This window comes from Fringilla coelebs (assembly GCF_963513975.1).
Source record: "Fringilla coelebs genome assembly, chromosome: 11".
Classification (NCBI taxonomy): Eukaryota; Metazoa; Chordata; class Aves; order Passeriformes; family Fringillidae; genus Fringilla; species Fringilla coelebs.
Genome location: NC_140037.1, coordinates 6034004 through 6060213, shown reverse-complemented (window position 1 = coordinate 6060213; position 26210 = coordinate 6034004). Strand labels below are relative to the sequence as shown.

The 26210-nt window shown below is 49.3% G+C and overlaps 1 protein-coding gene across 1 annotated transcript in view; it reads right to left on the bottom strand.

The window, feature by feature from the left end:
* Positions 1–26210, bottom strand: part of LOC311158021 (vascular endothelial growth factor receptor kdr-like) — a 126447-nt gene that overhangs the window by 26806 nt on the left and 73431 nt on the right. Inside the window, exons 12-19 of the mRNA XM_084213122.1 lie at positions 18998–19106; positions 12309–12602; positions 10316–10462; positions 8221–8346; positions 8024–8130; positions 6793–6928; positions 5540–5644; positions 3287–3400 (exon numbers count right to left, since the gene is read on the bottom strand). Of these exons, the coding sequence (XP_084069248.1) occupies positions 3287–3400; positions 5540–5644; positions 6793–6928; positions 8024–8130; positions 8221–8346; positions 10316–10462; positions 12309–12602; positions 18998–19106 (1138 nt within the window). The remainder of the gene's footprint in view (positions 1–3286; positions 3401–5539; positions 5645–6792; positions 6929–8023; positions 8131–8220; positions 8347–10315; positions 10463–12308; positions 12603–18997; positions 19107–26210) is intronic.

Sequence of the window (26210 nt, the reverse complement as noted above, 5' to 3'; positions counted from 1 at the left end):
TTTCTCTGCTGGCTTCACAATTGTTTGTTTTGGGTGGAGCTGATGCCACCAGAGGAAATCAAAGTATGCAGGGCCATAGACAGATCTAAATGAAAAGCTGCAAAAATACTCCGAAGTTTCTGAAAAGCCTGGAACAACAGAAAAAGTTTCTGAAAAAACTGAAGTTTCTGAAAGCCTGAAAGGCTTTTTCTGAAAGCTTGGAAAGTGCTCTCACTTTCTTCTTATTCCTCTACAAACCACCATAGAGTCAGTGCTGCTTTTACACAATTATGCAGGTTTTTAAGAGCTGCTTGAAATGCTTTTATATTGCAGTGTGAGATGTTAGGGAAGGGAAAAGCTGCATTCTGGGCCTTTATTTCTTGCAATCATCAAATGTAAGACAGGGTGAATCCATGGGACCGGGATGTGGATAAACATGGAATATTATCAACCCCAAACACTGAGACTTTCATGTCCAGAACCTTTTTCTCTGGAGAAGGTCCTTGGTTCAGACTGAGGGATTTGCACTTCAAAGGGGAAGTGCTGAGAGCTGCACTTGGCCTTGGGGAAGGAGCTCAGCAGGGTTCCTGCTAGAATTCCTGCATCCTCCAAGGCAGGGGCAGGGCAGGGGCAGAGCAGGGGCAGGGCAGGGGCAGGGCAGGGGCAGGGCTGCAGACACTCCAGGTCCAGCATTGCCCAGGAGAGCACCAGGAGGGAGCAGTGACCCTGGGACAGTGTGGGACAGGCAGAGGAGCAGCCTTTGGGAGCACAGAAAGGGAGATGCTGAATTCCTGCTGATGCCTTGTGGAGGCTGACCTAGAACAGAGGCTGGGCAGAGCTAAAGAACAAAGCAGGGATTTATTAGGAGGCCTCGATGGATGCACCTTGGGCAGCACAAGAGCCCAGCCAGGGCTGCACCCAAGATGAACCAAAATGGTCACAAAATGGTCACGGGGTCTCACTTTTGTCAGTTCTGCTCCATTTGCATCTTGCAGTTCATTGTCCCATTCCAGCTCCAGCCAATCCAGTCCCACCCTGCTTGTTCTTCTCTCCTCAGCCCATGGTGTTTGTGTTCTTGGGCTGAGATTTGGATCATTTGTCCTTGGTCCCCAGCCAGAGCAGGAATTGTTTTGTCTCCCTGCTCTGTGCAGAGAGCTCACCATCCCATAATATGAAGCCCAGACCCACACACTAAGGCAGCACAGAACCTGAAAAATTGAAAAGCTGAAACCTGAGGTATCACTGCAGGCAGACCTGAGCCCCCGGTGTTCCCTGTGGATTCCTGCAGGTTCTGCTCTCACCCAGCCCTAGGGCACCTTGACTGCACACCTTGGGGCTCTCCAGGACCCCCAGTCCCTCTGCTGCAGCTGAAACAAGCCTGAAAACCCTGCAGTGGCTGCAAAAACACCAAGCCCAAATCCCCAAATCCCCAAATCCCAGTGGTTCCAGTGCTGACCCCAGAGCTCTGCTCAGTGCTGGCATCTGGCCGTGCTCAAGAGATTTGGCTCTGAAGAACCCAAGATCCAATGTCCCTCATGGATGCCCTGAGGAAATGCAGATTCCAGAACAGCTTTAAAGCTCTGCTTAGTGATTTATTCATGGTTTTGAAACGCTTCCTAGACATGGCCTCCCCATATTTTGTTCCCTCATTGTAAAGCACACACTGCATTAGTTCTGACTGCTGAACATCAGACACCCCGCCAAAGTGTTAAATTCTGTTATTTGATACCTTGTTAAAATAATGTATGTGCATACTTAATACCGGTCTCCATCAGGAATACATGGTTACATAAAGCCTAACAGGGGAGGGAGAGCGCTGGAATTTCACAGGAGCTCGGATCTGTGTCTGCCTCTGGAGCTCCAGGCTGTTTTTCTTTAGTCTGCGCTTGCACTGCTCAGAGGAGAACAAAGCAGTGCCTGCCTCGGGGCTGCTCCGTGCCCTGTCAGGTCCTGCTGCACCCCTCTGCCCCAACTCTGCCCCCCAAAGGTTTGCCCAGGCACCTGGCAGGGAGGAGGGAGGGTCACCTCCCACCCAGGACAGGGCAGGATGGAGAATGGGAAATCGAGGAACTCCTGAGAGAAAAAGTTTCTCAGAAATGAGACAATCAGAGCCTCTGAGCAGTCCTGAGGGGTGTCTTGAACAAGCAGAACTCTGGGGCTGCTTTGGTTAAGAACAACTGACCCCTGGTCCTGCTGCTGGTTTAAAGCTCCTGCTTGGGGGTCCTCCTGGGGGTCCTGAGCCCCCGCAGGGACTTGTGAGCACAGGAGAGTCCCCAGCACTCCCATGTCCCAGCCCCTCTGCTCTCAGGCCCCAGCAGAGGCTCCTGGCTGCTGCATCTGCACCCTGAATCCCTCAGCTGGAGCCCCTTGCTCCCACATGAGCTTTTGGGCTCTGCAGTGAATTCTTAGGAGCTCCCAGAGCCCAGCAGTATCCATGGCTGCTGGCTGCTGTTTCCTGAGGAACTGGAACCACCTGGCTGCAGGAAAGATTTCTTCCTTGGCACCCTCTCAAATCTCCCTCAATGAAATTTTTCTCTTCCCTTGTGACTGGACAAAACCTGTTGGAAACTGATGGTTCTGGGGTCTCAGATGATGACAGACCTGTGCACCATCTCTCCTGATTTCCCCCCTTCATTTCTTTCACTCTGGGGTTTCCCCTGCCCTCGGGTCACCTAAACCTGTTTTTTGGGGGAGGTTTTGCAGATTTTGGAGGTCAGCAGTGAGGAGCCATCCTCAGGAGCTGCTCCCCTGAAGCTGAAGCACAGGACAAGGCATGGCTGCTTTGTCTGGCAGCGTGGGAAGGGATGTTTTAGTGACAAAGGTCTGACATTTATGGGACTTCATGATGCAGGGCCAGTCCTGCTCAGCCCCATGCAAGTCCCTGCTCCTGCTGCACCCAGGGCTGTCCCAGGCTTTGGTACAGAGAGCAGAACTGCTGTGTTTGCTGGAAGAGGAGGCTCAGGGAGCCAGGGGCTCAGCCTGGTGCATCCTCCTGACCAGGCAGGGAAGGAGAGGGAGAAGAAGGCTGGAAATGCCCACGGGGAGGAATTGGGCACCTCATTGCAATCCAGGGCTCTCCTCCCTTCAGTGCCTCCAGAGAACAGAGAGGTGACAGCAGGGGTGGGAGAGGTTCAGGGGCCCTGGGGGGGATGAGGCCACATCCTGCAGGAGCAGCAGCAGCTCTGCTGTGAGCAGAGAGCTGGAAATGGCTGTACTTGTACTGACTGCACCACAGGCACACCCAAACACCCAAAAGTGTCTGAAAACTGTTTTCTTTCTTGCTCCTGATTTACTGAGGACTCCTCACCTCCAGCTTTGGTGCAGGCTCCCAGCAGGTTGACTACATTCAGGTGATGTCCTATATGGATGAGGATCTTCAGCTCAGACATTAGAGCCTTGCATTCATTAGTAGTTGCACATTCTGCTTAAGATAAACAGGAAAAAAATCATCTTTACACAACAGGATATTTTCAACAGGACACAGCAAGATCCTGTTTATCCTTTGAAACAAAACCCACCCAGGTTCCTTGCAGTATCTTGGCTTTTCAGACTCACACAGATAATAATTCATCCGTTTCATTGTCTGCTGACCTTTATGAAGTGGGATACCACTTAATCTTTTGGTGACTCTTCCTTTCTCCAGTGTGGTCCCTTCCCCCAAACCTGATCCCACAGAGCCTTTGCCAGGATTCATATTTGCAAGCTCAGCAAAGCCAACCTCTGCAAGCCCCCACAGCACACAGGAGGTGTCCCTTCCCCTCTGCTGGGCTGTGCAGTTCAGCAGGACTTGGTTACAACACCTCAGAATGCTCCACTGCAAGGGAGGAGGAATCCACAGATCTGGAAGCTGTGTCCCAAAATGTCCAGGGAACACACAGCATGACTAAAGCTCAGCCTGTGAGATCTTATTGACCCAAGAAATTAATTTTCTAAGATCTGTGTGTGAGCCATGAACCAGGCAGGGGAGGCCCTGGCTGGCCAGTGACGTTATTTTAAGGCAGGCACCCTCAGGCCAGAAGTTTGTTCAGGTGCTGCTTTATCTTCCCAGCCTTGTCTCCAAAACTTCCATGATGTATTTTAACAGGAGAGGCTTTGGCCTGTTTCCTTTGCCTTTGCCTCATGTAAGATTTAAATATGAAGAAGCAGTTACATAACAAATCATTTGGTGTGACAGGTGTGGCCTCTTTATCTGTTTGTAGAATTCCCCATCATCTTTCTCCAAACTGTGTCATAAAGAAGGAGCTATTCCAAGATTCCTTCAGCCAGCAGTGTTTGCTGTGTCCATGGGTGGTATAACTCCTGATTTCCCCTGGCATGTGCTGGAACTCACAGCCAGCTCAGAAGTGCTTCAGACAATTCTGCACACTGAATTTTAGCCTTCAGTCCAGAAGAGACCTGAGCATACTGCATGGAAATGGCAGAAATGCAGGCTTCCCCAGAGCCTTCTTAATTCCCTGGATGGATGAACTGACACTAGAGAATCTGCTTAATTCATGAAAGTGATGAATTATGGGCATGTTAGCTGGGGAGGGGCAAACCAGAGCAGGAGGCAGCTGCCTCCACGGGGGGAGGGAGGTGTAAAACGATGGAGATTCTGCCAAATATTGCTGAATATGTGCTGGCAGGGCAGAGCTGACATGAGGATCAGTTGGGAAATGCAGGCATGGAAGGGAATGAAACCCCAGAGCTGTCCAGGGCAGAATGTTTTGATGGAGATGGGAATATGTCTGGATCAGGGACTTCTAGGGGATTTCAGGGATCTGGAAATAGGCATGGAACAGAAGATACAACAGCAGGAGAGAAGATGATTGGAAGGAGGAAAATAGAGAGGGGAGACCAGACCTGAAGGAGCTCCAGAGAGGTGATAAATGGGTGTTTTTGTGATTTCAGAGAGATGGGAGTAGCAGAGCACCAGGAGAGGCAGCTGGCAGCAGAAGCCAAGTCCCGTGGCAGCAGTGACTGGCTGGTGGCATGGCAGGGGTTAATGGTGTCATGCAGCAGGATGGAGCCATGAGGGCCATGGCAGCATGGGCTGAGCCTTTGGAATCCCCCTGAGGAGCAGGCCCAAGCCCTGCCCAAGCAGGCAGCCTGTGGCTGGTGGCTCAGTCCTGGCTGTGTGCAAGAACAGGCTCCAGGTTCCCTCCTTCCCTCCACCCAACAGGAAAGCTGCCCTTCATTTCAATAATTGCAAGCACGATGTCTCTAATTTACTCCCCTGGCACTGGGTTTTTTCCAGCCCCTTGAACTGTTCTACATCTGGCTAGGCTGGGATGGAAGGCTCAGCTCCAATTTTGGGCTATCTCATGTAATTACACTCTGTAATCTGTTTCCCTCCTCACCCCACAGAGCTGGAAGCTGCTCTTTTCTTCCTTGAGGAATACAAGCCTCAGTCAGCAGTGCAGCACGGAGCTGCTGTCACTTCCTCCCCTTCATCCATCCAGGATGGCTGATCCCACATAGAAGCCCACTCCCTGCAGGGCACAGCCAGCTGAGCCCTGTGCCCCTCGCTGCCCCCAGCTCCCTGAGCAGTCTGGGGAGGATCTCAGAGGGATTTTTGTACCTTTCAGCATTTTTACGGCAACTGTTTTGCAGGTTGAAGATTTATCAATGCCAAAAGCAGACGCCTCCACCACCTTCCCAAAAGCACCATGACCCAGAGTTTTACCTAGAGAAGCAAGAGTTGAGAGTGAGCCCAGCTGCACCAGCCAGGAGGGGACATGCAACCTCAGCTGTGCAGGAGAACCAGGCACAGTGCACAGACACAGGCACAGCAGCCTCAATCACATCCTGCAGCATATGGATATGCAGGATTTCTATCCATATGGCCTGGATGCAATCCAGCACGGAGAGAACAGAGGGGGGGAATCGCTGCGCTCACCGAGGGCAGGGCTCACCTGCACGGACTGAGGGGAGAAACGTTACCTGGGGCTGTCCTGGAGCCCAGGGAAGGCAGAGTTTGGGTTCATTGTGGCACCCTGATCTCTCATGGATCGTGGAGAGAGCCAGCAAGGCACTCAGGGAGCCACAGCCCATTAACCCTTCAGTTACTGACATTGATTTGAGGGGAAAGCTGCACTAAATGGAATTTAGGATGATTTGCTTTCTTCTTTTTGTTTATTTTCCCTTTCATTTGGATCTTCCTGCCTGTGTTACCTGGTGTGTTCTGAGGGCTCTGACCCAGGGTCTGGCTGTTTGGTTCTATGTCCCACCATCATCTCAGATATTGTGATTTTTTTTTCTGTCCTCTCCTCCTTCCGTGTTTTCCAGCTGCAGCACCAAGATCACACAAATACAGATATTTTCCCTGCACTCCTCAGTGCACACAGATGTTACAGTTTCACTGTGCAAACACAGCCAGCTTTTTGCATTTTCTCACTCCATCAGCCAGCGAACTGAGCTGTTCAGTGAAATGTGGCTCATTTTTCCATGAGAGCTTTTTACAGCTCAAAGCTGAGCTCTGATGGTTGATAAGGAAGTGATTATTTGATGAATTGATAGCTTTCTTCAAAAGAAAACTCACTTTCCTTTTTCCTCTATGGGAATGAAATCACACTTTTGGCAGGGACAGTACCTGGAGGTACCTTTCCTCCCTGTCAAGAGTTTGGCTTCCCTTTTCCAAAGAAAAGAGGTGGCAGCTATTTGGACAGTCTCCAAATCCCTCATTTCACCCTCCATCAGGCTGACCCTGCACTCTGTGATCCCAGATCCAAGGGTGGCACTGTGACAGGCTCCTGCTGGGTTACCCAGCAGCTCCAGTGCCCCTGGGAGGCGTTTGGGGCCATCCTTGCCCCCTCAGTGACCCCCAGCACTCACCCAGGCGCAGCCTGTCCCTGGGGAACTCCCATTTGCTGCTGTCGTAGGGCAGGCGCTCACACTGCTCGTCCAGGGGCATCTCCTCGGGGTCCATGATAATTGACAGGTATCCTGTTTTAATATCTGTGGCATCGGGCTAAAAACAGGGCGGGGAGAGATTATTCAGGGGATTTACGCTGCAATTCCAAAGGGAGGCAGCTGTCTGGCAGCCTGGGGACTTCCCTGCCTTCCAGGCACGTTTATTCCGAGCCAGGAATGCATCCCTGCGGCTTCCTGCTTCTGTTCTACAGCTGAGACACAAATGTCTGCGTGTGGTTGCCACTCGTGGCTCTTGGAAGGAGGCACTGATTGATGCTGGGAAACACAAAATCTACCTGGATCAGCCAAAGGAAATCACTGATTTTCCACTGCTGCACTTCCTCCTGCATATTTTGGCATTGTCACCATGTTTTGTTCTGCAGTGCTGCTTCTCCACAGTTCTCCACTTCATGGCTGCAACTTATTGCAATTTAAAATTGCTGGAAATTGCTATTTCTGATGCTGCTAAAGTGAGAGATTGTGGTTGGGTGGGTTCTGTGAGCAGACTTGAACAGGAGTGAAATGTAAAAGGAAATTCAGTGTTATCCACTGCTCTGTTAAGCTGAGGTCAAGGATGAAAGCATGAATTTAATCCCTGTGTTTCCAAGAGGAGGGGAAATTTTACTCAAATATTGGAGATCAGCACTGGGACTGCAATTTGGTGAGAGCAGAGCAGGGTGCTGCGCTTGCCTTTCCATTTGCTGTTTGTCCCAGGAAAACAGACCTAAATTCCTTGAAACTTTACTGCAAGTTTACTTTTTGAGTCACAAAAGGGAGGTGAAAAAAGAGCAAGGAGATCAAATCAGCTGTGTGGTTGAGCTCATTTCTAGAGCAGACAGCCTGGGATCTTTCTTTAATATCTTTTAGAGTCAAGAGCTGAAATCAAGTCCTCATTTTAGAGGATTTAGGGTATTTTTTTTTTATTCTCACAAGCCAGTTTGACTCATAGAGAAGGAGGAGCCTGATTTTATGGTTCCACAGAAGTGGCTGGAAACCTCACGAGTGCAAGGGTTCTCTGGAGAAGTCAACACAAACCAAGGACTGAATTTTACAGGACATTTTACCCAGTGTTTCTACCATCTGCCCCAGCCATTTGTCCCTAACTCTGCAGTTACCTGGGCAGATGCTTTGTGCAGGGTGGGAGCTCTCTCACCTTTCTCAGTTTGCGGATGAAGAGGGTCAGCAGGAGCCAGAAGAGCGTGGCAGCCAGCCCTGTGCACACCAGAATGATCACCTCAATGTTGGATTTCTCCTCAGAACCTGCAGGTGAATGCACAACCAGGTCAGGAGAGTGTCCAAACTCCCTGAGGGAGCCCTCTGGCACTCTGCCTGCCCTCAGCCCAGGCTCACCCTGGATTCTGATGAAGGCTGATGTGCTGTCCTGGCCCAGGTCGTTGGAGGCCCGGCACTCGTAGAGCCCCTCGTCGTCCTTCTTCACTCTCTCAATCACCAGGGTGTTGTTTTCCATGGAAATTCCTGTTTCAAGGCATTTGGGTTAATGCTGGCAAAATAAGCTGCCTGCCAAAAATGTTTTTAGGAGACAGAGCTGAAGGTGAGCTCCCAACCATGCAGGCTCTGGTGTGAGGACACATTTTATTCCCATGTTCCTCCTGGTCTGGCAACGTTTCTCTGACTTTTTTTTCCTTTTCAACACCTGGATAAATTATTTGGCATCATTTAAACAACAGCAAATGTGGCTGTTGATTTTGAGTGGGTAGAGCCTGGAAACTAATCCAGAAGTCAGCAAAGGGATGCAGGATTGGTGTCTGATAGCAGGAAAATACACTTGGAAAAATGGGAACTCAGTGGAATTCCTGAAGGCTGTGGGAAGGGATGGGACTTCTAACATGGGGGACATGGAACTCAACTTAGGCTCTTCTTGGAAAAATAATGGTGTGAAGCAATCCTGGACTCACAGGCAGCCAGGTGCAGTAGGAATAGAGAGGTTGCCTAGATATGACCTATGAGAGACTTCTCTATGTTTAATTTTCCCAATTTCATTTTTCCTGGTTGGTGGTACTGCACCATTATGTTATTCTGTTTCACTCAGGAATGATTGGGGGAGAAATAGGGAAACAGGTCAGGCTTGCAATCCAAAAGGGAAGGACATTTTGAATTTCTGGGTGTTCTGCCTGTGAATCTCGTTGTTGTTAACAAGAGTACAGCACACAACTTGCCATGCACAGTGCTGAAATATTTACCCTGAGGTGTTTTTTCCAAATATTTTATTTATGTTTCCATTGGTTGGATGAGTTACATGCTTGTCCCTCTAGAATTATTTATAAAATTTCAGTAGCTATAAAGAGTTTCTCTCAGAACATTCTGATGTGAATTATGGATGATCCTAGATTTCCTACCTAGTCCAAGTTGCAAAATTAAAGTCACAGGACCAGCTACTGACATGGGATTCTCCATGATTTATGGGAGGACTCAGGCCATGCTCAGCTCTGCACTGGGGCAGCCTCATCTCCAGTGCAGTTTCAAGCACCAGAATATAAAACAGACTTGAAGCCATTGGAGAGCATCCAAAGGAGGCCACGAGGATGGGGAAGGCTCTGGAGGGGTCTCATGAGGAGGGGCTGAGGGCACTTGGTTTGTTCAGCTGGGGGAGACTGAAGGGAGACCTCAGTGCACTCCTCAACACCCTCCTGAGGGACAGCTCCAATCTCTGCTCCCTGTGACTGGCACAGCACCCAGGGGATGGCCTGGAGCTGTGCCAGGGAGGGTTGGGCTGGAGATCAGGAAAGGTTCTTCCCCCAGAGGTGCTGGCACAGCCCAGGCTGCCCAGGGAATGGGCACAGCCCCGAGGCTGCCAGAGCTCCAGGAGGGTTTGGCCAGCACTGCCAGGGATGCCCAGGGTGGGGTTGCTGGGGGTCTGGGGCCAGGGCCAGGATTGGACTGGATGATCCTGGTGGGTCCCTTCCAGCTCAGCACATCCCATGATTATATGGCACAGAGCTGGGAAAGCACCTGGGCACAGGTGAGGGGCTGCAGGCTCAGGTGAGGCTCCCTGCCTATGGTGGCTCTGTCCCACAGAGCTGAAAGCACATTCCCATCACTGTGCTGTGGGAAATAAAGGACATTTCCTATGCCATGGGGTGCCCTGAACCCCTCTGCCAGGTGACTTTGCTGCAGTTTGTCATGGCCAGGACAGCTGAGAGCTCAGGCCTGTGTTGCCAGACCCACCTGACCCAGGTGCACCCTGTGGCTCAGTTTTGTGCCCAAACTCTGGTCCCACACAAGCAGCCTGAGCAGCACTCCCTGATTTCCCAGTGCTGTCCCAATGTGTGCTGGGCTGGAGCTCCCTCCCACCTCAAGCTGGAGACCCCTGCAGTGCCCTGGCATCCTCGGATCTGCGTGCCCGAGTCACGCAGGTGCTGTGTCGTGGTGACCCTGCCAGTCCATTATCCCACATTCCAAACAATTCTGGGCAGCAGGACCTCACCTGATGCTGCTGAGATGGCGTAGCCATTCTTCCTCCAGGTGACCTGTGGCTCTGGAGTCCCGCTGACCTTGCACTCCAGCAGGATCTTGCCGCTGATGTTGACCTCCAGGTCCGTGAGGTTCTGGATCACGACCGGCGCCGCCTTCGCTGCAGCCACAAAGGGAAAGAGCCCCAGTCAGGTTTGGGGGGGCCCTTCCCTCACCTCCCCTCCATGCATGGCCTCTCTGGGCTGGATGTGGTGAAGGTTTGGTTGATGAGTTGATCAAAAATCCCCCCAAAGGTTCTGGTGGTGTGAGTGAGTTTATTTGGTTTATTTCCACACTGCCTAAGCTTGGGTTTGGCTGCAGCTCCAACTCCTCATCCTCTGAAGAAAACAAAGGACAGGGAGTGGGTGGTGCACATGCAGAGTGAAGGCAAAAAGGAGAAAGGAGGGGGAAAAGAGGAAACAGTTCTAAAGGTTTTTTAGCCTCCATCAGGAGCACAATCATGGTAACACCCACTTTATGTTCATTTATAAAAGGTGCAGGACAGCAATGAATAAAATCACAAACACAGCATAAAATATACCCCAAACTTGCAGTAGGACAGAAGATGAGGGGCATTAGAACATATAAAATGTTTGAACAAGGGAAGGAAAGCTGGTTTGGAGGGACATTTCCATGTGTGCTCTCCACAAGAATTGTCTGACACGTGCCAGACAGATGACAGACCCCAGTCATCCTCACAAGAACGTGATCCTGATTCCAGCTCTCCATGGATGTATTCACAGTCTAGCTGTGTTTTTCCCATAGCTGTGCTGTGTAGGTGTGTGTGTAGGTGGAAATCTGACTGACTGAATAAAAATATCTGCCAGGGGAGAGGAAAGGGAAGTGCCTGAATGCAGAGAGCAGAGCAAGGCCAGTGCCTCACAGCAGGTGATGCTCTCAGGTGCCTGGTGCTGTGGGGACCAGCCAAAGCATGATCACTGCCCAATACCTGAGTGAGACTCCTTCCCTTCCTCTCTGCCTCAGGAAAAGGGAGATATTTGGTGTGTGTGTCTGGAAATAAATCACCTGCCAGTCTGGAACCAGAGCTGTGGCTGAGGATCTGTGTGTGTGTGGAGGGAAGGGGCTGGGAGGCTGCACAGGGAATAAGGCAGCACTGGGCTGTGCTGAGGGCCAAAGGCTCACAGCAGCACTGACCCTGCAGTGCCTCCTGAGCCAGAGGAGTCTGAAAATCCCTGCCTAGTTCAGCACTCTCACTCCTGCTCCCTGACTGGCTGCTGCATGTCTCAGTTCTGCTCCAGTTCTGTGCTTTTGTTTTCTTCACCACTGGAAGGTGGTTAATAAATCTATCCATTCCCCATACCAGCAGCCCTTTGTCTTCTGAGGAGGCCTAGAGATGATCATCACCCACCTTCTTCACTCTGGAGCAGAAGAAACTTCACTAATTTTCAGTGACCTCCTACTGGCAGAAGTGTCCTGTCCTTTGTATTCCCACAGCCAACAGAACCAGGCTGGAGGATCTCAGTGAAATGAAAGAGCTGGGGGCTTGGGTGTAAGTAAGAAAATAATTGTAAAAACAAAATGTATCCCTCTCACCCAGAATAAATGGCACATGTCATTTGATTTCACACTTGTCCAGGGACGTTTGGGATCTGCTGGGTCCAAATCTATTCAGGTATCTCATCCTGGCAGCTGAGAGTGGGTACCAAAGTCATAGAGATCTGGGGTGAGCATCCCAAGCTACAGTTGTGCTGTCAGTAAATGGTGGGTGATGATTTTTGTCCTCAGCCAACTCCAAATCTGCACCCAGCATGGAGCTGGGAAGAGCAATGCTGCTGAAATCACCTTTATGTGATCTCAAATATTTTATGCAAACCCAGCAGTGACTGGGTGAGCGTTCTCCATGTCAGGCTGTCAATCCACACAGAGGAAATGACAAAAGCAAAGCAGAGCAGGGCACAAGGTGTGTGTTAGGACATGTCCCAGTGCCACTCTGCCCTGGCACATACCTCTGACCAGGAGCTGGCTGTGCTGCTCCAGCGTGTCCGTGCTGTTCTGCTGGTTCTGGGCTCGGCACTTGTAGAGGCCACTCTGCTCCCTCGTGACATTGGGAATGAGCAGGGTCAAAGAGATGGAATATTTGTCCATTTTCCTGACCACAGAGTGGCTGGGAGCTGGCTCTGAGGAGGGGTAGTACCAGGCCAGGTGGGTGTAGATGTACTTGGAGGCCCGGCAGGTCAGCTGGACGTCATTCCCCACGATGGCTGTGACTTGGGAGGATGTTTGCAGCCCAGAGGGCACATCTAGGAGGAAGGGAAAATGTGTTTGGAATGAAATCCCAGCTGAAATTTGGCTGCCTGGATGCTACTTGGGGCATCAAATTTCTAGCAGCAATGGAAGAAGCCAGGTTAAATGAGGCACAGAATTCACTGAACCACCAGGTTGGAAGAGACCTTCAAGATCATTGACTCCAACCCAGCCCCAACCCCTCACCCAAACCCTGGCCCCCAGTGCCACATCCAGGCTTTGTTAAACACACCCATCTCCCCTGGGCAGCCATTCCAGAACTTGATCACCTTTCTGTAAAAAACTTTCTCCTGCTATCCAACCTGTATTTCCCTTGGTGCACTCCTTGAAACTGTCAGTTCCTGGAGAAAGAGCCCAACCCCAGCTGGCCCCAACCACCTTTCAGGGAGTTGGAGAGGGTGATAAGGTCACCCCTGAGTCTCCTTTTCTCCAGGATAAACAACCCAGCTCCCTCAGTCATGGAAATGTGGAAACAGGCACTGGAGCTGGGAATTGGGGAAGTGAAAGTTCTTCTCACTGCCCAGTGCTAACCTGTGCTAGTCCAGCCCTCAGCATTCTAAACTAATGAATTGGAAGCTTATAAATAGAAGGAGTTAATGGACTGAGAGAATTTAATCAGGAGCTTTTTCTATCCAAGTAGATGAAAGTGTTTGTGAGCTCTTCCCTCTTCACAATCAGGGCTGGAAAGTATTAATTGCAGAGGAATAAAGAAACCCATTCCCACCCCTCAGGAGCAACAACTTCTTCCCCAGTGAACAGTCTCCTCAGTTCTCTCTTATTCCAACTGTGCCAATATTTATTTCCATCACATGTGAATGCTGGATATTTACTTGATCACTGATGGATTAACTGATCTAATGATGTCTAAATCCTTGAGGCCTTATATTTAGCAGAGAAGTTCTGAGTCATGACTCTGACCATGAAAGAGTGAGCTGTTTCTTGGTATATTTTTAGTAACTTTTCACTGCAGAAAAAAAAATTTAAAAAATCAATTTTCCTGAAGTGGCAAACTGAATCCATCTGAAAACAAGAAAAACTGAGTGGAAGGCCAGAACCTGCCCTGCAGTAGCTGCCAGAGACCTGCAAGTAAATTGGGGCTGGAATATACTTTATTGCCTTGGGATTTTGTTAATGTTACAGCTCAATCATGGATTCCCACAGAGATCTGGAATTATTCTGCTGTCTGTTAGGTCAGGATTTTCAACTGAGAGTTGTGAGGAACCTCTTATCAATGTTACCAGGGATGGGACCCTTGGCAGGGCTCACTCTGGGCCATCTTCTGAACAGGACCAGGTTTGCCCGAAATCTGAGAGATGATTCAGTGCCAAGCTGTTGGTGACATGGTTCCTCAAGCCAGGATGAGCTGGTGGGACTTTGAGAGGGCCAGGAGTTAAAGCAGAACAAGTGTGTACTGCACTTGCCATCTGCAAATTCCACCTGGAATCTGGCCAGGGGCTCCCACTGCAGAAAGTTCTTCAGCAGAAACAGTGAGGCTGCTGAAATAACCAATCTGCCTTATAATAAAGCACACATTCTATAAAATATAGAGCCCTGGAGGAGCTTTCAGATATGATTAAAAAGTCTCTCTTCTTCCCAAGTCATCTGGAGTAGAACCCATGAGCTTTTGCTTCATGGTTTTTAAAGACTGGCACCAGAAATAGTTCACAAAAGATCCAAAAAGAGAAGAGACCCCCTCAGGCCACAGCTGTGGAAATTGTTATTTTTCTCTCCTTTCCTTGTGCTGGAGTTGCAGTTTGCTCTCTGCAGGGTGTTGTTAGGCTCAGTTGCTGTCTCTTGGTGCCAGCTGTGTGCTCAGGCTGCCTTGTGTGACACTGCTCACTCCTGATGTCCCGTGCTTCCAACATGTCCAAATCCTGCTTATCAACACAGGGGGAATGTCTGAGGCCACCAGACCTCCCCAGAAGGGCAAACTGAGAGCCAGTGAGACACTGGGCTGTGGCACCAGCAGCATTTCACATCTCCTGGATCTCTCCTGCCAAAACATGGAGCAAGTGTAGCATCCCTTGGGATAAGCCTGCCTGGGGCATGGCACAGCTTGGGCTGCAGCATTTTGGTGCAAATTCCCAAGGAATGGGGTGTGTCCATTCCCAAGCCCTGAGTTTTGAAGGATGCTCCATAGTTTTGCTTTGTTGCTGGACTTGAATGTTGCCAGGTTTTTTTTTTACCAACTTAGCATTCTGGGAGCAGAGGCCTGGCTTGTTTTTCTTATCATTCCTTCTTCTGACATTTTTTATTTAGCATTTTGAATATTTTTAGCTGGAACCTGTGCTATTCTCTCCCATCTTGTTTGCCTTTCAAGCAGCTCTTTCAGCTCCAATAGAATATTCATTAATTTTCATTGCAGTGGAAGGAAAAAAAGAGAAAAAAAAGAAGTTGCTCTGCTCTATCTTTTCATGCTCTCCTCTCTCTTTTCTCCTCCTACCTGGATTATCAGGGGAGTGAGTGCAGCTCAGAGAGCACATTTCAAGTCAGTTCATCTCTCAGACAGCTTTGCTTACATAATCCTGAACCTGAGCAGTGATTAACTTCCTCTCTCTGAACAGATACTGTGTTTTAGAAGGCTCCTAATAAGTTGGCTGAAAGAATGCACCACGGGGCCTTTTCCCCTTTATCAGCAGTCACCAAACATTTGTCTCTGGTGTTGTGTTACAGCATAGTAGCTGCGAATTTCCCTTTCCACCGTGTGGGATTCTGTGGCAAAAGAGGGAAATGAGCCATTGGGGGGAGGTAAAAAGGCAGCATAAATCAAAGGCAAGGCTGGCTCCATTTGTATTTACAAGGAATTAATTGTTTTTAATTTCCTGTGCTTTGCACAATAATCTGTGTAATTCAAAACTTCTGCTCTTACCCAAATTCCAGCCTGGGCCTGGCAGGGGGGGTGCCACCAGGAACAGGGATGGAGGGAAGGGGGAGCCCCTCTTTCTGGAACAGTGGTGCTTGTCAGGAATCCTGTCAGCACCTCGGGAATGAGCAGTCTGGAGTGGCACAAACTCCTACAACAGCCCAGCTCATCCATTGTTCAGCTATCTGAGAGCAGATTTTTATCTCCTGCTGGAAATGCAATATTTTCTTTCGGGTAGAAATCTTTAACTCCATTTTTCTCAGTTGTTTTGGCAATCAGATAAACCCTTGAAAAAAGGGCTATGGTTATTATTTGTTATTTTTATCATAATTCATTTCTATTCCCAGAACATTCTGAGTTTTCAGATGGGTGGGATCCCACTTTGCTGAATGTAGTGCAGTCAGACAAAGGCTGGAATTTGATTTACCCTGGACCTGCAGCTCTGTGGAGCTGCCCTTTCCAAGGTGCAAAGCAGAGATTAGACATTAAATGACATTAAATGACACTTGTCCATGGCAGAGAATCCCTGCAGGAGACACCAGGGCAGCTTTTCACTGCACTGGAGAGTTTGCAGCCTGCTTGGAATGTCCTTTGGAGCTGGAGGTGGACAATGGCATCTCTGATCATCTGATGGTTCACCCAAGGCTTAAATGGGATCTCAGGAGCAGAGCAGGGCTGGGAAAGGCAGGCAGGAGTCAGATCTTGATTTGACTGACACAAAACAAAAATCCTGGAGTAAGAGTTGGGCCAGGACACGAAGGATAAATCCCTTTAGGAGAGACTGCAGAGGGCTGCAGAGGGACAGTGACAGCCAGGACATCTGCAGGGGGGGCTGTCACTGCATCATGAGATTTCTCATCACTCTGGACCCCTTATAAGGTTTGGATTCTGAGTGATCTCCAAACCCTGCTGACCCCTCATGAAATGAACTCTGCTGGCAGAGATTTAAAAATAGAGCCCAGTGCTAATTCTGGTGTCCGTGGGAGTTTTTGTGGGGGTTCAGCAGTGGAAGAACAAAATGGTTGCTGACAATTATTCCACAGGGATAAATTAATTTTTCTGAAATGAAGGTGGTGGTGGTGAAAACATCAGACTGAAGTAAGCACATCCCCAGAGAGCAGCCTGGACAACACCTGAGGAAGTGTCCCTGGAACACTCTGCCATGTCCTGGGAAAACATCTCACCCCTGCCCCAGTGGAACAGGGATTTGAGGGAGTTCAGCTTCTGTGTCATCCTCAGATTTGTTACCAGGGAGAAGCGAGTTAAGCCCAATTCAGCCAGAAGGTCTGAAAGCAGCTCAGGGAGCAGCAGCTCATTTGTTGGTAGGAGATAATGGGAGAGCAGGTTTTAAAAATCAGCAAATTGCTGAATGAATGGAGGGGTGCCACACACTTGGAGCCACTTTGCAGAGAGCTGTGAAATGTTACAAACATCTCCCAGATGCCCCAAGGTCCCACGTGTTGCTCATGTGCTCTCAAGCTCTACCCCTGAGGTTCAACCTGCACAGAATGAGCCTCCTCAAAACCATAAAGGGACCAGCTCAGAGCCTTGTGCTGTTGGGCCTCCTCTGCCTGGAACCTCTCAGGCCATCCCTGGATGTCCCTCAACACTGAGACAGGAGAAAATTCCTGGGCAGAGTAACCTGAAGCTGCTCCAGCTGTTCCAGGTGTGAGCACAACCTGCAGAGCTCTCCCCACAGCCTGGCCCTGCTGGAGCAGCACTCAGAGAGGACTCTCCCATGGAGGAAGCCCACAGCAGGTCACTGCTGCTGTTCACTGCTGCAGCATGACCTAGTTTAGCACTAGGATGGCCACATTTAGAAAGTTTTCATTCCTTTCTAATCCATAAGCACACTATTTTTAAATACAGCACTTCCAAAAGCCAGTCATGCTTGGTCAGCATTTGCCTCTTCCCCAGAATGGTGCAGACTCCCAGTTTTCCTCCCAAGGCCTGTTCACCTCCTGCTCTGCTTGGGTGAATGGAGACATTCCCACCATAACCACTGTCAGTAATTTCACCCAGTGATTCATTTCCTTCATCATTCAAACTGCATGATTAAACCACTTGTGTCTCAAAACATGGCTAGATGGATCTTCAAATAAAAAATTTGAAATATTAGCTCACCGTGGGTGGAAAAAACCCCCCTACATAACTTTATAATTAAAATAAACCAGAGTTGTGCAAGGTGCATGGGATGATCTAAGCCTTTGGATCTGACCTTATGCTCCTGGCTTATTTCTTTGGGTTTAGTCACTAAGTGGGCAGTTCTCTGTTCAGCTGGATAACCCACCCAGACACAGCAGCTGGCAGAATTCCCAGCAGGACACTCAACACTTGGAAGGGGTGAGGTGTAAAATTAATAGCTGGTCTTTAGCTTGCCTTGGACATCTTGGACACCTCTTATACCTGAGCTGTGTCTCCCAAAAATGCACCTTGAAGGGCATTTCCCTGAGTAAATAAAAGTTACAACTTTGGGAAATATCTTTTGGAGGCTGAAAGCCTCTCCTGTCTCCTGTCACCTCTAATGGAGGTGAAATCTTTCCCCTCCATGGCTCCTGCTTCATTATTGTTGGATGGCATTTTTCTGTTGGCACACTGTGTGACACCAATGGAACAGTGTTTGGTGAGCCCTTTTTTGGCTGAAAGGATTTGAAAGGTGCTGCATTCCTTTGGAGCAATGGAGTCAAACAAGCCAGGAGGGAGGAGAGGCACAGGAGTGCAGATCCCTGCCACGAGCAAGCTCTGGCCTCCCAGTTTGTTCATGGGCAAGGAACCAAGCAGTGAGAATGAGACATTTACTTTCCAGGACACTTCTGCACTCTTTGTTCTAAAAATCGATATTTTGATGCAAATCCTGCCAGCCAGCATCCACTCATCCAGAAAGTGAGCACAGAAACGTTTCAGTTTGTCCTGGATGAGCACTTGAACGAGGCTGTCCCTGGACTCTCCTCTCTTTTTGAACTGCCATGGCTCCTGAAAGCATGATGTAGATGTTGACCTCACTCCTAAAGAATCCCTGTGCTGAAAGGTTAAGAGGATATTTGTTTGGATTTGTGTTCTTTGGAGAACCTCCTCCCTGCACAAAGGGCGCTGCAAAGGCCCAGGCAGGGCTCCAGTGTCACAGTGCCACCAGCCCTGGACTGGGCTGCATCCTGGCCTCGCTCACCTTTGTGTGCCTGCTGATTTCCTTGGGGACCAACCTTTCTCCTGGCTCTGGGAGAGGCTCCAGGCCTCTGGAACACCACAAAGGCTTCAGCTTTGCCAGAGGTTTCCCAAGGACAGCTTTCAAATGTCACCAGTGCTGCTCTAAGGCACAGAGAGAGGGACTTGGGGCTGCAGCTGCAAAGGGCAAAGGGCCTTTGGGGCCAACGCTGGACATGTCCAACCTGCCTTGGGGCGGGTGAGGAGCCTGGGACTGCTCCAAAAAAACAACACACAGGGATGGCCAGGAGTCTGAAGCAGCACTCAGCAGCCTCCCAGGGAACTGAGAGCAGCAGCAGTGCCCGTGGGGAGGTGTTTGGTGCTCACCTGACACGTAGAAGGAGATGCTCCGCTCCTCCTCGCCCACCTTGTTGGCAGCCACGCAGTAATAGATCCCTGAGGCACTGCTGTCCTCCGTGGTGAGGGTGCTCACAATCTGCCCACAAAGAGAAAACAAGGAATGGCTCTGAGGGTGTGTGAGGGTAGAAAAGCTGTTAAGAAAGTTGTTTCTAGTTAATAATGGGTGAAAGTCCCAGACAAGTGCTGCTACTTGGTTTTTGTCTTTCATCATCTCAGCCCAGCTAATTCTCTTCCCTCCTCATTCCTAAACCTTACCCTTCCTTTTTTCCCCCATCTTACCCATGAAAAACGGGGTCTTCTTTTGAGAAACTGCCAAGGTCTTTGTGTGACAACATCAAGCAAAAAGCTGAAGGGAAGGGCCTGGAGGATTCATCCAAACCCAGTCCCACAGCCATCTATTCCCTTTGCTGCTTTTCAGCTCTGGGTCGTGTGGGGAATATCCACATTTGCATGGGAAGCAGCTCATTCCTAAGGATGTGGTACAAGGAGTATTGCAGCATTTTGTTTTTCCCCTCAGGGAAGGGAGGGAATGATGTGGGCCCTTTGGGCTGGGAGCCCCTTGAGTCCAAAAGCCTTCCCTGGAGCTGTACAGGACTCCTTCAGTGAGGAAAGGAGCTCTGGAGAAGCTGCCAGTGCTGTAACAGTTGGCAAATACAGAAAGGGAGAATCTTGGGGAAGGAAGGAGCACTTGTCCTGAGCTTCACCACATCAGAAAAGGAGGGGGTTCTGTCACTCCTGGGGCTGAGCTCAAACATGTCCTTAAGAATTTGTGCTCCTTAAATCTCCCAAGGCCCAGCCATGGGCACTGCCCTGTCCCTGTGTTGGTGCAGCCTCTCAGGAATATCCACAGACCATGCCTTTAATTATTCCTTGTATTCCTTTGGAGTGTGAGCAGGAAAACAGGGCCTGAGCCACCAAGACAGAGATGTTCTTGCAGGATTCCTCTGCTTCCCCTGCAGCCATTCACCTGAGGAGCTCTGAGCTCTCACATTTGGAACAAATATCACTTTCTTTGCCATCCTCTCTAAGGCCTTTGAGAATCAAAACTTATAACACCCTCTGGCCCTTTGTCCTTATCTCCAGAGAGCTCTTTGAAGTGCACAGAAGCATCTCTGGACTTTCTTTTTAATATCCTAAACTAAACTCACACAAGACATTCCTTTACCCCTCCTAAAGCTGCCCTATGAGTGTGTCTAGAGCTGTGTGGGATGAATTTTCTGAGTTATTTAAGATTTGCTGAGATCTGGCACTTTAAATCCTGCAGGGAAATGAGTTCCAAAGGTTTTGATCCCATGTGCATTTGACATTCCAATGGTGAGCATTTGCAGCAGAAATAAAGGCTGAGTGGAAAAGTCTTTACATTTCATGGTAAGAATGGGGAACCCCCAAATTTAGGGGTGAAAAAGGAGAGCAGCAAGCCCAACTCCCTCTGGTGTCCAGCACAGACAGAGCTGTGCAGTCCTGAGTGATTTATGATGTGAAAATAGCTCTGCCTTGGCTATAAAGCCAGCCTGGCCATTAGAGCAGCCTGCTCCTCCTCCTGGTGCTGGTCCTGGAGCAGTGGCCCAGTGCCATGGGCTGGGAAGGAGCACATGTTCAGAGCCCTGAGCAGCACTCTGGAATCCCTGCTGAATCAGGACCAACATCTTCCTCCTCATGGCTGCTGGAGCTGGGGATTTCATGTTTGGGAAGAGCAAAAGCCAATATAAATGTACGTGCTGAGGACAGGAGGGGAGACATTTGGACAGATTTTTAACAGCAATTACTCTTCCTAAGTGACAGCTCTAGCTGGGAAGTGGAGGATAACACTGCAGAGCCAGGCAAAATCATAAAATATCCATTTTGGGACATGTCCAAAGTGTTAGGGGTGACACTGTGGCTCTTCTAAACACTGATGCAATGCCTCAAACTGCTTGGTGGCCCAGAGGTAAATGCTCATGAGCACACACACAGACAGATGCTGATATCTCCAGCTCCATAACTCAGGAAAAGTCTGGCAGGACAGTGGGAAAACAGAAAAAAAAAAAAAAAAAAGAAGAAGAAGAGCAAATAGCTATCCTGAGACCTCATTGGAGCTAATCTCAGTCATGTCTAGATATGAAGGTGAAAAAGATGGTAAATGACAGTGGGAAACAATCTGGGGACAAATTCTTGGTGGAACAAAACTACTGAGGAATAGAGGAAAAAAACCGAACTAAACTACTGAGGAATAGAGAGAAAGTAATTTTCTTGTTTGGATGCTCCAGTCATTGTTTTGCACTTGGATCCCAAATCCTTACACACCTGGGCCCCAGAGATCAGGCACTTCCCTGCCTGGGCCCACAACTGGCACCTCCCAGAGCCCTCCAGACTGTGACTTTTAAACCAACAGCACCCAGGAGAGACCTACATGTGATCCCAGAGCTGGCAATTCAGGATTTTGAGTGATTTTCTTGTAGGATGAATCCCTTGAAATCATTCTGTATCAACCTTTCACTCCAGCTGTGTGCTCCTGGGTAAATCCCTGAGCCTGGGAGCCCAGTCATCTTTCCAACATCTGAGATAAAGTTCTCACTGGTCAAACTAACCCAATCCAGGTTGGTTTGGTAGCTGAAATTTGAAATTTGTGTGTGTTTGGTCACAGTGGCAGGTTGGGATAGGGATTTTGTTCTTCTAAATGGCGTCCCTAATGAAAAAAATGGTTTTAACTTGAGCACAAACTCAGTGCAACTGTTGTACTCTGCAGGGCCACAGGCCCAGAATCTGGGGACTATTAGCAGACAGTGGAAAAATTCTGAGGGGATAATCCCTGTGTGTGCTTAGTCCCTGCACCTGGAGAAGTATTTTCCACTCCTGGAATCATAGCCAGGGTAGAAAAGCCTGAGACATACTGGAGTGAGACCAGAGGAGGCCACAGAGCTGCTCCAGGGCTGGAGCCCCTCTGGAGCCAGGCTGGGAGAGCTGGGGGTGCTCACCTGGAGAGGAGAAGCTCCAGGGAGAGCTCAGAGCCCTGCCAGGGCCTGAAGGGGCTCCAGGAGAGCTGGAGAGGGACTGGGGACAAGGATGGAGGGACAGGACCCAGGGAATGGCTCCCAGTGCCAGAGGGCAGGGATGGATGGGAGATTGGGAATGAGGAATTGTTCCCTGGCAGGGTGGGGCAGGGCTGGCACAGGGTGCCCAGAGCAGCTGGGGCTGCCCCTGGATCCCTGGCAGTGTCCAAGGCCAGGCTGGACACTGGGGCTGGAGCAGCCTGGGACAGTGGGAGGTGTCCCTGCCCGTGGCAGGGGTGGCACTGGAGGGTCTCTGAGTCCCTCACACCCCAAACCCCTCTGGGATTGATTCCATGATCAAGGCAGGGCTCACCCCACAGCTCCTTCTCAGAAAACCCAGAGTACAGCACTCTCTGCTGAGCTGAATAACAATTGATGTGAAACCTGCAATTGCCTTAAAACTTTGTGCCTCTGCACTGAAAATGCCACCAGTGAACTATTTACAGCCTGGAAATGTGCAGTTTCCAGCTTCCCTGGCCCTGTGAGCAGCAGTGGCACAGGGGCTGTCCCACCCTCAGCTCCTGTGCAGGCAGTGCTGGCACAAGGCTAATTAATAACAAATTATTGGCATGTCATGTCTAGACATCTTCTGAGTGGGAGCTGGATGGGGTCCTGGGAGTTCACTGCATACCAAACACATCCCAGGCTGCATTGCCTGGGCTGGATTTGGAATTAAGGACTCCATTTCCTATTACTTAACCTAAAGGCCACCCGATACTGCGAGCCCAAGGAAGGGATTATTAGCTAATAAATAATTACTAGGAAAGAATAAACTAAGTTTAAAGCTCAGTAAGCAAAGGAATAAAATGAATGATTTCTGAAGAACAGCTCTGACAAGTAAATAGAGCTTGCTGCTGGGAAAACTCCTGATGGAGTAGTTCAATAAAGTCCATATGTAATGTTCCCAAACTGATAAAAATAAGTTATTTTAGAAGCAGCCAAATTACATTCCCCAGCCATGCACTGTGAGTGTTTTAAGACATCTTGTAGTAAGGACAGAGCAACGAGACCTTTCTTAAGCTGGAGCCAGCATGAATTAATATCTCTTGTTATTCCTTGCTTTCTCTTTCCTTTGTCTATCCCTCCCCACCCCAGAGCTGTAGTTAACAATCCTTCTTCTTTCACTTCGTTAGCTCTCCGTGGGCAGGATGAGGAGTGCAAAACGTGGGTGGAAAACTTCTCAGCTGTCTGACTCTGGCAGAGCTGGGCTGGAGATGGCTACAGGGAGATGGAATTACAGAACTTCAGCAGGGACCCTGCACAGAAAGCATTCAGCTCACTGCTAATCCATCCACTTGAGTGGCACAGCACAGCACTTGTTTGCACAGCCTGACAGTCCTGATCCAGGACTGGAGTTCATTCACTCAAAACATGCTAAAGGATGGACTGAGCATGAGTGAGGAGAGAAGCCTGGGAGCTGCCTGAGAACTTCCAGCTTTGTTCCCATCTCTGGCAGGGGGTGTTCTGTCCCTGGGAAAGGGGAGCAGCCAGTGCCTTCCTCAGCGTGAGCAGAGCTGGTGGCAGCCCTGGGAGGTCAGGAAAGCTGCTGGACTGGGCTGGGGACTGGGCTGGGGACTGAGCTAACTGGAGGTTAACTGATCACCCTCCAACCCCTGAAGCAGGTGGGTAAATCCTGGCTGGTCCTGAGCAATCACCACCCCCTGCTCCCTCCTCCAGTGACTGCAGATTTTTTGTTGTTTTTGTTCCTTCAGGAGGTCTAAACTTGGCATTTTTGGGTCAGTTTTCTTGAGTGGTTGGGAATTTAGGAGGTCAGGAAAGACAAAGGGCCAGTTCTGATGTCCCTGCTGCTGGCCAGGCTCTCACCAGACCCACCAAGGACAGCTCCATGTGCTCCTGTGCCTGGGGAGTGCCTGACACACCTGGGCTGTGTCCCAACCCCCTCCCTGTGCTGTCCCCTTCCCTGGCACAGCCTGGAGTGACAGGGCTGGAGAAGCTCCTGGAAGTGACAGCTCTGAACAGCCTGGCTGAGCTGCTCACACACTTCTCACCACACACATCCCACTGCTCTAATGGAGACTTTTTGTTCCTTCAGGAGGTCTAAACTTGGCATTTTTGGGTCAGTTTTCTTGAGTGGTTGCAAATTTCACCAGCAGAAACACCCACGTGGCCTGGCCACTCTCATATAGACATGAAAGGGAGAAAAGAGATGAAAAGAACCCCCCAGAGAGAGCTGAATTATGCATGAGTCTTGCTATTCCCTTCTGCTGGTCCCAAGCTCAGGCCAGTTTGTTATTTTGCTAACAGGAAAGAAAATAAAATAGCAACCTAGCTCCTTGTGACTTGAAAAGTCAGGCAGTTCCTGCAGTCACGGGTGTTACACCTGGTGTGAAAAAGCAGATTCAGAGGAGCCATGCAGTGCTTTAACTCCCAAAGTGAGAAGTTCAACGTGGACTCCAAACCCAAGGGAAAATGAAACTATCACAGGGCAACTGCCTCAACCACTGTTTGACCAAAACTTCACTGAAGTGCATCACTACCTGAACCATAACCTTTTCCTCAGGAGAGACACTCAGGCTTAGGAAGGCAGGAGGAGGTGAAATTCACTTCTCTGTCTGTGGGATACTCATGGAATAATCATGATGAGGATGATGACAGGAGAGCTCAATTTTACATGGCACTTCTGTCAGGAGATGTCTGAAGAGCTTCATGTGATCAAAGGGCACCAGGGTTTGCTGGAATGACCCATGCTTGCTGCCCTGCCAGCTTGCTTTGGGCAAATTTCTGGATCTGGTGATTCCAGGGGAGTTATTCCATATTTTTAGCAGCTCTAAACAGTTAATGCAAGTTTCCATATGTGGCTGGACCAGCTTTTAGTGCCACAGCTCCAAGAGTGAATTCTTGGGTGCTGACAAATCCTAGAGCCCAGCTGAATTCCACCTTCTGCCCAAGACTCCAGTGCTCATGGGACAGCTCAAATCCCACAGGAAAACCTCAGCCAATCCCAGGTTCCTAACACAGCTCCTGAAAGCTCAGACTCCAGCATCTTTATTTTTTCATCTCCTTGGTCAGTGAAGGTGAAGTGAAGTGAAACTTGCTGGGACATGGTGGGAATGGGTTGGGCTGTTCCTGTCTGTTCCATTCCTGGTGGGAATAACAACTGATAAAACTCTAAGTCTGAAGACTTTTTCCTCAGAGACTTAAAAAAAAATTATGTTCTTTAATATAAAGACTCCAATTAACACAGTCTTGAACTTCAGAAAGGGGGAAGGAGAGGAATTGTCTGCAATGTAAGCAGGGAGTGAAACCTGAGATTCCTATAATTTAGTTATATTAATTTGAATAAATCTTAATCAGGACATAAGAATTAATAGGAAGCACCTCAGACTGTGTTTTCAGCCAGGCAGAAAAAGAATGAATATACTATAAATTGTAAAATTATGTAGCTCCTAACTTTAATAATGAAATATGTAAAAGCTGATTATATATATATAATATATATGGAGAGAAACAGTAGCTCTTAGAGTCTCAAGGCTCTTGTCAGCCCATGCAGCAACCAAAAAGTCTTAGAAAAAGAAGAAACTTTGAAGGTAAATGTCACCAACCTCCATTTTTATAAATAATTAGCACTTTTAGGGGATTGCTTTTACCTAAGATGTAAAATTCTTAAAGAATACATTAAATCCAGAGCTTTAGGGGCACTATGCCATCTAAATAAATCCAATTTATAAATATCCCCCAGCAATGGAAAAACTCAGGAATGAGAGGCGAACACTGATTTTCTCCTTCCCAGCCCAAGGTCCATGTTTTCAGAGCTCTGGTTTGGATTATGTTTAGAACTGGAAAGTCTCCTGAGAAAGAGCAGATGGCTGAGGCACTGATCCTGCCAGATGCTGATTTAGTCTGGAGCCAGTCCAGGAGAGCACTTTAGCTTTGTGCTTAACTTTAAGCACGGGACTAACTCAAGGATTCTCCCATGCTCAAAGGTGAACCAGGACCGGAGCCAGCACCCTGCAGGATCAGACACTGAACCATCTGAACATCCACCTCCAAACCTGGAGCTGCAAACCCACTCCTGCAGCCAGCAGCCCTGCAAGTCCAGCAGGTGATCCCAGCCAGAGCCCAGCAGAGCCAGGAGGCCCCAGATCCACTGCACATTCCCAGCCTGGATGTGTGGAACATCAGCCAGTGTC